The following is a 12771-nucleotide window of genomic DNA, read 5'->3' on the forward strand; positions in this document are numbered from 1 at the left end:
TTTACTCCCCCCCCCCCCCATTTTCCAAACATAACCTCTTGTGCTTTGAACCCCTCTAGTTTAATAGAATTCATTCTGGCAACTTCTTGACCTTATTGAGATGTCTTATCCACTGAGTCTACTGTTTCTGCTATTTCTCCTGTTCTTCATGTTTTGTCTCTAGTGACACAGTTTATCATCCAACATTTTAATTCCTCATTTCTCTCCTTTCTTGATACATACCCGGTAAAACTTCAAATAAATACGTGTGTCTTGACTTTGATTCAGAACTACAGAACTATACTTTGGACAAAAACATGCAACCATGCTGACTTTTCACTCTGAATTCATGACCACAAATTTCAAATAAACACTCAAGACCACTTAACTTCCTGTTACCATACTCTAATATGTTCACTTTTCTAACCTCAGAATTTCATTTTCATTTTTCATCATACCCAGTGAATTTCCTTTATTATCTTCAAATAGCTGGGTCTTACACAGTTAACCCTTCAACAATGTGGGTTTGAACCATGCAGATTCATTTATATGTGGATTTTTTTTCCTGATAAACATGATACAGCACTAAAAATGTATTTTCTCTTTCTTATTATTTTAATACCATTTCTTTTCTTTATGTATGTAGGACATACAAAGCATATGTTAATGAACTGTTTGTTACCAGTAAGGCTTCCAGTCAACAGTGGGTAATTGATTATTAAATTTTTCCAGAGTCAAAAGTTATATGCAGATTTCTAACTGCACAGGAGTCAGCACCCCTAACCTCCAGCATTCAAGAGTCAATAGTACTTCATAGAAAAAAAAGAAACAATCATACAGGAACTCCCTTATGTTCCCAATAAGAAATTAACTAACCTACTGGCATCAACTTTAGTCAGCAAATGTTTCCAATTATAATATTTGTTCTGTTTCACTCCTTTTTCTTCTATAGATAATCTTAATTTTTTGAATTTTGCTCAATTTTTTAAACTGCATTTTCTAAGTTTCTTTACCCTCTTATAAGGCCTGATCTGTTGTGTTTATCTTGTAGTCATTTATGAAATAATTAGCTCATTTCTGACTTTTCTTAGTTGTAATGTGCTTATTCATATCTTGTAACTATTTTATTTCTATCTAAATACTAGGTTACAGTTGTCATATTTTGTAAACATGCCTCTCTGGCATGCCTTCAGTGTTTACAAGTATGTTTGAACTTTTTGCCTATTAGGACTTTGTATGAGATTTGACTGATCTTTTTCTGTTACTGAATATTACAAGAAATAATTTTCTCTCAATTTTTAGGAGTGTTTTATCATGGTAGTTTTCCCAACCCAACGCTCTAGAGAACTTCTACTGTTTTTGTGAAATCTTTCTATGGCCTTGAGTTTTATCTTCCATTCCCACATTTTTCTGGATTTTTTTTTTCTTGGCTTCTATTTTGTTATTCTGCTCAATTTGAAAGTTATTTCCAGAAGTTACTCTTGCATGTGGGGTTTTGTCCTGAAAACCAAGATGCTCTAGCCTCTTTAGATAGAAGATTTCAAAGTTCCCCTCCCCCTCCCTTGCAGCTATTATTCAGACTGGGCTACTGTCCTTTCAAATTAATATCTATATTATATTTAATATCCCCCTTGCAGCTTTTATTCTCAGACTGGGCTATCCTCCTTTCAAATTAACATCTATATATTTAACATATTCCATAAATAGAACATCTGTATTTATCCGTGTTATCAATTGAAGCAGATGCGCTATTGCTTTCTTCTCCTTCTTCCAGCACAAACCGAGTTAGAAGTCTTATAGCTGTGAGTGAGCTGTCCCCTTCCACTCTTACCTTGGGGTCTATGGGGATAATCTGTTATTTCAGTTTTGTTACAGGTATTTGTTTTGGTTTTTCTATTTAATGGTCTATTTAAGGACCTCAGAATGATTCAAACACTATACCACTGCTGTTGCCATTGCATCTTTAGCAGTATCTTTTGAGTTTTGTACCCTGTATTTTTATGACCACTTAGCTCAAAATATATTGAAATTTCCATTATTGTTCATCTGATGACTATAAGTGTGTTATATCTGGGAGACTTTCTAGATTTTTTTTCTTGCTATTTATAGTGTGAATCCACTGAAAACATCCCCTATATGATTTCAGTCCTTTGAAATGTGTCGAGACTTGCTTTAAGGCTTAACCAATGACCAATTCTATTAAGTGTCCCATATACACTTCAAAGCGATACATATTCCATAGATAGTGGTTACAGACATCTACTTGTGTCTACCAAACCAAATATGCTATGCTAACCATTTTTTTTTTTTTAAGATTTAACAGAGAGAGAGAGATCACAAGTAGGCAGAGAGGCAGGCAGAGAGAGAGAAGGGGAAGCAGGCTCCCTGCTGAGCAGAGAGCCTGATGTGGGACTCCATCCTAGAACCCTGAGACCATGACCTGAGCTGAAGGCAGAGGCTTAACCCACTGAGCCACCCAGGCACCCCAAATATGCTAACCGTTTTGTTTGTATTTTTTTTTAATTTTATTTATTTATTTGACAGGCAGAGATCACAAGTAGGCAGAGAGGCAGTCAGAGAGAGGAGGAAGCAGGCTCCCTGCCGAGCAGAGAGCCTGATGCGGGGCTCGATCCCAGGACCTTGGGATCATGACCTGAGCCGAAGGCAGAGGCTTTAACCCACTGAGCCACCCAGGCGCCCCAATGTTTTGTTTGTATTTTTGATATCCACTCATCTTCTGTGTTAAAAATCCCCCATGACCGTATTTATATCTATAGTTTACATAATTTTAATGTCATGTAGATACAAATTTGCAGACTGTTTTCCTAAAGTATTGAATCTTGTTTTACAATGAAATGTCCTTTCCTTCTCCACTGATGGGTTTTGTCTTACATTCGACTCCAATATTAATTTAGCTACAATGGATTTCATTTGGTTCATGCTGGACCAGAGTATCATTTTCATCATTTTTTGTCACCTTAGTTAGCTTTTTTTCAAATAGGACATCACTTTATTATTGTTGCTGTTTTTAATCTAACCTGACAGACTCTGTCCAGTAATTGTAGTATGCAGTACATTTACAATTCTGCAAATACAGATATTTAAATCTACTTCTTACACCCTTGCTTTTTCTTTTGGCCTCCTTTCAAGTTCCATTTTTTCTCTTACCTTTTTATTTCTCCCTATTTGCTAATTTTACATTTACATTCTTTGCTTTTATTTTTATCTTTGATTACAGCATACATTCTCGTCAAAATCCAGGATGAATTAGAACTCTACTATGCCTCAACAATAAAAGCGCACTTAGAAGACTTTATTTCCTTTATCCCTCCCCCAATTTTGTGCTCCTGTTTGGTGTACTTTACTTTTCACACAAATCTTAAACCCCACCAGATGGAATATTGTTTTACACAGTCAACGTTCATTACATTCACCCTTTCCTTTGCTCTTCAGTTCCTCCTGCATCCCCCTACTTCCATTCAAAACAATTTTCCTTATCATGAAGAAATTACTCACTTTAATAAGGCTTTTAGTATCAGCCCGCTGCTAATAAATTCCATGTTAATTTGTTTGAAAATATATTTTGCCTTCACTGTAATATGGATCTATAGACTTCTATATTGGCAATTTTCTTTCAGCACAACCCATTATCTTCTGCCTTTGTTTCTGTTGAAAACAACTATTGTTTTCTGGTTCTTTCCCTTAATTTTTTAAAGACTTTAAGGATAATTTCTTTTTCACTGGCTCCTTTTATTATTTTTCTCATTTTTGGCTTTTAGCAGTTTTGCTATGGAATATGGTTTTCTTAGTATTTATCCTGCTTATGGGCCCAACATGCTTCTTCAATCTGTGGGTTGATATCTTTCCTTAGCTTTGTAAAATTCTTGACCACAATCTCTTCAAATACTGCTTTTGCCCATTACTGCTTTCTAATTCATTTCTCATGTTGGAATACATTACTCCTGTTAGAATGTTACAGTTTTTTAAACATTTTAAAATTTCCCTCATCTCTCCATGTCTCAAGTCTGAGTACTTCTGAACTCTTCCAGTTTCCTAATTCTCTTTAGCTGTGATCTAATGTTATTTTACTCTTAGAATTTCCATTTAACTCTTTTAAAGCCATCAGTTATCTGCTAAAATTTTCCAATTTCTAATTCTCTGAACATGTTAATTCCACTTATTTAAAGTCCACCTCTATTAACCTGAACTGGATTCTGCTTCTATTGCCTGTTTTTGTTCTCTCTCAACATCTGGTCACTTTTTTTGCATGCTGGGCATTTTTTTTTAATTGAATGCCAGCCATTGTAATGAAAATTTTTAGAGACAATTTTTCTCCAGAGAAAACCTGTGTTTGCTTCTTGAGGACTGTTAGGGTAGAGGAAGATTATCTTAATCCAATCAGTAAAATCTTCAAACCTGGTTTTAGGTCCTTGTAAATATCTGAACTATTTCTGATTAATTTTAACTCACTTACATGCATGGATACTGAATTTAAAGTCATGAGTTTTAACAAGATCCTGCCACTTTCTATTTTCTACTTATGTTCTTAGCTTCTCTGCTCCTTTTAAATCAGGAGGTTTTTTTGTTTTCTTTTAAAAAGATTTTATTTATTTATTTGTCAGAGAGAGAGAGAGAGCACAAGCAGGCATTGTGGTAGGCAGAGGCAGAGAGAGAAGCAGGCTCCCCCCTGAGCAAGGAGCCCAATGTGGGACTCGATCCCAGGACCCTGGGATCATGACCTGAGCTGACGCAGTGGCTTAACCAACTGAGCCACCCAGGCGTCCCTAAATCAGGAGTTTTAAATAATCCTCCCCTATTTCCTCCACAGTCTCCCAAAAAATAATGCATGTTGTAGGGCTCAAAGCCATTGAAATGACTAAGAAATTCCATCTGAATTCCCTTATAACCTGAGTGTAATGGAAGACTATAACAATGACTCAAAATTCATATGCAATAAATGAAAAGGCAAATTAACTACATAAATTTAAAGATAGGCATATCTGAAAACACTATTAACAAAACACTATTAACAGTGAAAATACTGGCAAGTTCTTCTACCTCACTCAGAATTTTTAAAAACGCAAATTAAAGCTGTTCCTGGGTGGCTCAGTCAGCTAAGTATTCAACTCTTGATTTTGGCTCCAGTGGACAGCCTCAGGGTTGTGAGATGGAGCTTATTTGAGATTCTCTCTGCCCCTTTCCCCTCTAAAATAAATCTTTAAAATAATGCAGAATAAAACTACATAAAGATATCATTCCTTATCCAGGAGACTAAGAAAACAAAAACAAAAATACATCTTGTTGGTAAGAAGACGAGAAAAAAAGCACTTCCAAACATCGCTAGCTGAATGCAAATTGGTAGTCTTTTTGTGAATTTGGCAATAGCTAACAAAATTACACATCCATTTATCTTTGGACTCAGAAGTCCTACTTCATGGAAATTACCTTAAAAATAAAAAGCACATAAATAGCACATAAATCCATATATAGCACTTTAATTATAAAATACTGGGATGTTAAGCTAAATAAAAGGAGGAATAGCTCTTTGAAATGACATAAATTGATTTTCTGGATATACTGATATGTGAAAGAAGGCAAGTGCAAATAAAATATACATTGTCTCAAAAAAATATTTTCTCAAGTGCACAGAAGAAACACAGGAAGAATAAACAAGAATCTTAAGGAGGTTGATTATGTATGGGGGTAAAAACAAAGAGGACAGAGAATGTGGGAGGAGAAGTATGGGTAGAAGGGTTGGAGAATAGAAGGGAGTCTACTTTTTTGTACAGCTTTGGCTTTTTGAGCCATGTCATATTTCACATACTCAAAAAACAAGCATTAAATGCTAAATTCCAGTCAGTAAGCTGTTTTTGCAATGGTACATGTTAGCAGATTTTTTAAAGATTTTATTTGTCAGAGAGAGAGAGAGCACAAGCAGGGAGAGTGGCCGGCTGAAGGAGAAGCAGACTCGCCGCTAAGCAAGGAGACCAATGTGGGACTAGATCACAGGACCCTAGGATCATGACCTCGACCAAAGGCAGATGACGCTTAACTAACTGAGCCACCCAGGAGTCCTGTAATTCTTTAATGTGTATTCTACACGTAAGCAAATGTATGCTGGTAACTGGGGCTCAGGATTTTCACAGACAAAAAGCTATGTAAAAAGTGGGAGGTTAGAATGAAACTCCTGTTGTCAGATTGTTAGTTAGTATCTGCATGAATGTGTGGCTTTTATTAGTAAAAAGGGGTGTGTTTGTGTGTATATACACATCAATATATTCATATTATTTCCTAGTTCTGTACACTAAGAGTATAGAATCAAAGAAACCCCAGCAGCAAGGAACACATCTGGTCCAAGATATTGTTTTTTAAATATCCTTTGCTGCTTAGAAGAACCAAGTTCCTTGGAGAAATGTTGATTCCCAGACTGTGACTGGGAAAGTACAAAATGAGCCTTGATTATCTTATCAGAAAGTAAGAAGTATTCAGAAAGTGTCGGGGACATGTCCACTGGATATAAGAGCCAGGCTGAAGGGGCAACCACTGGCTAAATCCTCAACAATTTCAGCAATAACATAAGGAGTCATAAATAACAGGTATTAAAATAAGAATTAATGAATCCATAGTTATTTTTTCATACTTTTTTTTAATGCAAAAATAAAAGGAATAAAGAAGACTCATATTAGAATGCCAACTAATAAATTTAGATGGACTAATGGAATATCACTATTTGGAAACTACCATAACAACCATAGTAGGCAAAAATCATCTACGGATATTAAATGAGGAAATAAAAGTTTGATGAGAAACAGGATACCCATATATTACCAAACAATCTCCCCAAAAGACACCTAATTAATACAAAGGAAACAATAGTAACTCAGTGCAAAACCTAGCAGACAACACTTTAAACAAGTGATCAAAATGAAATTTGAAGATGACCCAAGAAGGAAACAGAATCACTGCTGTAGTATGTCAAAATTTAACTTGGATCTAAACATGAGGAAACATCAGACAATGTATTAAACACTCACACATATGCACATACATATTACATGTAATGTATATAACTATATATAATGTAAAACATGTGTATATGTGTACAATGATAAAGCAAATACAGTAAAATATTACCATTTGGTGAATATACAAGAAAAATAAACAGTAACTGAGTTGTTTGCACTGTTTTTGGAACATTTCTAGAAGTATCAATTTGAAAATTTAAGAAAGAAAGAAAGAAAGAATCCCAATCCCACCAGCAAATTGGAGGACATAAGCTGGTAACCTAATGCTCATTTCCGGGAAGTGCCAATTAATACCATCCTTCAAGCTCTGCAATACAGGACTGCAGGGAGTAAAATTCTGGAGTGTGGCAGCCCTACAGAGAAGAATAAAGAGATGATACAACAATTTTGGTCTGCCTCTATCATTTCTTGTCCTAAAAATTCCAAAATATCAAGATGAAAACAAATCCTTCCCTTAAAGACAGTAAGAAATTTTACAAGCCATGAAGTAAAAAAAAAGAAAAAAAAAAAAAAGGAATCCTGGATATAACAATATCTCAACTACATTAAAAATACACAAAGAGAAGCACTAACACATGTAAAATGATTACCTCTGGGTGATAAAATATAGTGATTATTTTCCTACTCTACCTTCTAAAATTAGAACATAACACTTCATAAGAAAAGTTTAGGGAAGAACAGTAATGAACATTGTCAAGACACAGAGAACAGGAGCAATCACTATAGGATATAAAAAGTAGAAAGACCTTGATTTTTGAGAGTCTGAGTACTAAAATGTGTAGAAGAATCAAGATATAGAACAAAATATTGGCCTTGCAGTCTAAAAACCAAAGTCCCAAATCAGCCATGTTTACCTCTTTAAAAAAAAAAAGAACGAACATATTACCTATTGTGTTTTCTGACAAAGCTGTTCTGTGAATCATGCAAGATAATGTATATGAAAGTGTAAAAAAATAGTATTTTAATCATATGGTAAATATCAATTAGATTTAAAAATAAAGGTGAAGAAATATAAAAGACAAATAGCTCTGAAACTTTTTTATATTTGTTAGATTCATTTCTCAGATCTATACAAGAACACAAAATGTCCATTTATGGAAGCTGCCTTGCCCCGCCACCCCACCTTTGTTTTTTTTGTTTTTTTTTTAAAGATTTTAATTTATTTATTTGAGAGAGGGACAGTAAGAGAGAGAATGAGAAGGGGGAAGGTCAGAGGGAGAAGCAGACTCCCCGTGGAGCTGGGAGCCTGATAAGGGACTCATCTAAAATCCCAAGATCATGACCGGAGCCAAAGGCAGTTGCTTAACCAACTGAGTCACCCAAGTGCCCCAACACCCTACTCTTGCCTGTAAATGTAGTTTAAGTTGGTCCCTCTTTTTTAATTACTTAATTCACTCACTTAGAATGTTCATTTATTACATCATTATAGATGATTCACTGGCCCTATCCCAACCTCCACATCTCTATTAACAGTAAGTCATGGCAACTTAAAGCCTGAGCACTCTGGTTAAAGGCAGATAACCCCCACCTGTGCCTTTTAAAGCTATTTTGCCTATTCAAATGACCTCATCTTTCTCTGCTTTTCTCATCTATACAATGAGTTATTACCTGATTCACAGATATTTGAGCATAAATTATTATAAAACTTTTAGAATCATTTCCTGTCTAGAGTAACACTAAATAAAAATGAGTATTATGATGATTATTAAAGATGGGCATTTGGCAAGCAATTAATAACATAGTTAATTCTATCTAAAAATCTATTCTCTACATGGCTAACTTTTAAAATGCTACTCATCCCTCAAGACAAAGCTGAAATCTTGCCTCTTTTTGATACCTTCCCTAATGATTCCAGGGTGAAAAGTACTCATTTTCTCATACATTCTATTGCTACAGCCTTGCCTACTTACTAAAGTGGCATTTCTTTACATACTGCATTATGCTATTTAATTACATGCATTAGATCCACTACTGGATTGCTCCTTGAGGTAAAAAAATGGAGTTCTTGTATCTACACTGCAGAAGAGCTCCACACATCTTATACACAGTGGCCATTACGTGTTCCGCTTGAACAATTTAATTTCAGGCCCTTTTGTTTTTGACATTAGTATATATTTGGGCAGTGTGTGTATGTATAGATTCTACTGACTATACAGATGGTTGACCTTTTTACAATCTATACTGAACATACTATATAGCAAGAGACATCCAATAATTTTGAAAATTCATTTTAATAAAAATTATCTTCAAGATAGCAAAACCATAATGATTGCTAAGAAGCTAGCAATTCTAATGACCTAAGAAGAAAGGAATGGAGGAACTATTTGTCTTCGACAAAAGAAGATTCAGAAATCACCTGAGAGGGCGCCTGGGTGGCTCAGTGGGTTAAGCCGCTGCCTTCGGCTCAGGTCATGATCTCAGGGTCCTGGGATCGAGTCCCGCATCGGGCTCTCTGCTCAGCAGGGAGCCTGCTTCCCTTCCTCTCTCTCTCTGTCTGCCTCTCCGTCTACTTGTGATTTCTCTCTGTCAAATAAATAAATAAAATCTTAAAAAAAAAAAAAAAAAAAAAGAAATCACCTGAGAAAATAAAATTGCAGAAAAGTTAATTGCAGATGTATGGATTCCCAAAATAGGAATCTACTCAAGGTATTGGCTACTGAAGACCTGTTTTCTTCAAAGGGCAGCTGACATTACATAATACACAGAAGTTACACCTAATAGGTTCTCTTGAAACTCTACGGTTTCTACTTTTGTGTTTTATGCTTTCAATCTTCGAAATGCTAGTTTTTGACTTAAGAGGTCTGAAAGATCCAGAGCATTGTGACGTCAACTTATTTCAGAAAGTATCTGCTGTCAATCCAGTTAGAAACATCAAAAGATTTCACCTTTTAATGACCTATTGTGACCTATTGCTAAATTATACAGACTTGCAGTGTTTTTTAGTATTGTTCTCTAATTTTATTTCCTAAGAAGCCATTTTAGATAAACAACTCTTAATAGAAGATACACCTGGAACTTTCAAAATCAGTTTCTATACCAAGGTTTCCTTGCCCAGGTGGTTTCAGTGTAAACACGTACACGCTGTGGTTAACGGAAATTCAGTTCCGCATAATCTTATCCGACCGTTTTAGTCTTCATAACAACTTAATAAGTAAAACTTCTTTTTAACACCATTTTACAGATGACAGATGTAACAGAGGTACATTTTTCAGAGGGCTTAGTGAAAGGCTAAGTAACACTCTGAGGTTAAGCACCAGCAAAAAGCAAAGCAAGTTTGGCTCTAAAACTCAAGCTCTTGCCTTCTATTCCACCATCTTACAACCTACCACACAAATGAGGTTTAGAGACTTTTTTTTTTACGCAGATGAAAACTGCTAACAGGTGTCATGTTTTCATTTGAATAGAATGGGCTTAGAAAACAATCTGTTACCTACTCATAAACTGCAACTTAACTTTACTCGGGACAGTTTGTTTTCTGATCTTACACATAGTATTTAATCATGTGACTAGCAGAAATGAATCTGTTAATGTTTTATGCACAGAGCCTGAAAGTCTACAAGAGTGACTGCGTCCCATTGTTTTTTCTAAGTTTACATACAGCCCAAAAATTAGAAAAATCACACGTTGTCATGAAAATACTCTGTAATGAGACAGTATTAACCAACCTGGATTTTATTTTGTATTTTTCTCTCAAATTACTATTGAAAATACTTTAACATAAACAACTCATTCCAGTCCTGTTTGTCTTTTTTGAAGTCCTATATCATCCTCCCTTGTTTTACTCATCTTTAAATAGTTCCACGTTTTCTCCTAACATTCATCCATAGGGTCTTAACAATACATAAAACGAAAACCATCACAAATGCCTGAATTTCAGTCTGCTCCAGTGCAATGAAAAAAAGAAATTCGTCCGGCACAGCTGCATCCTGAAACTTAGCAAAAGATAAATGTCGATGCTGATAGAGCCAAACACGTTGACAAATGAATGGGAAAACCCATCTCTGGGGTGGGTTTTCCCACCCTACTCTCCTCGCCAGAGGCCCAAAGGCGCCAGGAGGCAGGCGGCCGCGACTGTCCGGCCACAACCCAAGCGCTGGCGGCCTCGATCCTCCCGCCTCTCCCCGCAGACTCCAGGCGCAGCTACAGTTTGGAAACAAAAAGGACGGGGCACTGAGCGTCTTCCGTCACTCCCGGAATTCCCAACTTGACCGGGAGAGGAGGGAAAACGGAGCAGACGACGGAGGCTCCGCTGCGAAGAAGCGGCCCACACAAAGCCCGCAGTCTCTCTAAAAGCTAGCGGTAAAACTAACCCGGAGAGCTAACAGTGACGGGGGTGGGGGTGGGGGTGGGGTATCCCGGGTCCCCAAAACGCAGCTCGCCGCCTCTCGCCCGCCCAAGGGGCGCGGGGTCAAAGGCCATCTGCAGAAGCTGCAAGCACATTGGCTAGGGGACATGCGCGCAGGCGCTGGGAGGTGGGTCCCGACTTCGCCGCAGCCGCGTCTGCGGTGCCCTGACTTCTCCCGCTACTCACCAGGGTCTGGGAATCCGGCCACAGGCAGACGCTTCAGCCAGAGCCGTGGGGGTTGAAAGCAGAGGGAGAGCGGAAGCCGACACCCTGCGGCCTCTCCGCGGCGAACCCATCCAGCCCCGCCTCCCAAAAGGCGCGCGCAGAGCGTTCCGGCAGCCCCCCGGTGGGCGGGGCCTGACGCCGGGCTCTGGAAGGGGGCAGGGCGCTGGCTTTACGGGCTCGGGCTCCCCTTCTCTGCGAGCGTAAAGAGGGGCGTGAATGAAGGAGGGGAGAGCTTTTCCGGGTGTCCCGCGCAGAGAAAAGGGGCGGAGCCGACTCTGGCGGGACTCCCAGGCTCGCGCTCCGATTAGAGGTGACCCACCCCTCTCTTAAAAACTGTTCTGAAGTTGCTCTGGGAAGCTCTCACTAAAAAGGACCCCTGGTTTTGATGGGAGGCTTTCCAAAGTTGCTTTAACTCAGTACGCAGGTTGTTTTCAAACTAAGGACGAGTTTTATCGTTTTTGAAAAAACTGGAACTTTTTGTGAAGGCCCTAATAGATAAAGATGACATTTAATTAGCAAATATATAAAATCACCTTTGTAGTGGATTATAGAAATAATTGAGAACAAGGAGACAGGTATAAAGAACAAGAACTTTCGAAATAGGGGTTTCGGCTGAAGGGTTCCATTTTACATCAGCCTGAGAAGCCAAGAGAATTCTCTGTTTTGTTTGGTTACATAGTAACAAGGAAATCCTGGCTCACAGTCTAGAACTTGCTGACGTGAACAATTTGGTAAGGGCGTCCTTAAAATCACACTAGATTTTTAGTAGAAATTTTAGTTGTGAAATATGCATATATGAATGTATCCTGTATGTGCACATTTTAAAGAATAATAAAAAGAATACCCTCGTACTCACTACGGAGCTGAAGATGCAGAATACCGGTATTTTTGAAGCCTTCTCAAAAGTCTTCTCCATCCCCCCTCCCACACAGAAATAACCATTATGCTAAATTTTGTATTACTTATTTTCTTGCATTTTGAACATAGTTATATATGTATGATTCCCTAAAAATATGTTATCCTTATTTTTTATAATGAATCACACAGCATTTTCCCCTCCAATTTCTTTTTTTCACTACACATTTGTGTTTTGAGATTCATCTATAAACGGATACATTTCACATAGGCTGGCACATCACCATAACACCTGTTATTGTTAGATTTTAAAATTTTTGTCTGCCAATAGCATCTCTTAAT

General features: G+C 37.4%; 1 protein-coding gene across 2 annotated transcripts in view; it reads right to left on the bottom strand.

Moving 5' to 3' along the window:
* The window catches only part of MANEA (mannosidase endo-alpha), an 84172-nt gene extending 72335 nt beyond the window's left edge, over positions 1–11837 (bottom strand). Inside the window, exon 1 of one of the 2 annotated variants that reach the window (XM_032339029.1) lies at positions 11536–11837. In XM_032339029.1, the coding sequence (XP_032194920.1) occupies positions 11536–11645 (110 nt within the window). In that variant the 5' untranslated portion in view covers positions 11646–11837. The remainder of the gene's footprint in view (positions 1–11535) is intronic. The other variant, XM_032339030.1, reaches the window with a different exon arrangement.
* Between the last annotated feature and the right edge of the window lie 934 nt (positions 11838–12771).

Source organism: Mustela erminea, chromosome 4, assembly GCF_009829155.1.
Source record: "Mustela erminea isolate mMusErm1 chromosome 4, mMusErm1.Pri, whole genome shotgun sequence".
Taxonomy (NCBI): Eukaryota; Metazoa; Chordata; class Mammalia; order Carnivora; family Mustelidae; genus Mustela; species Mustela erminea.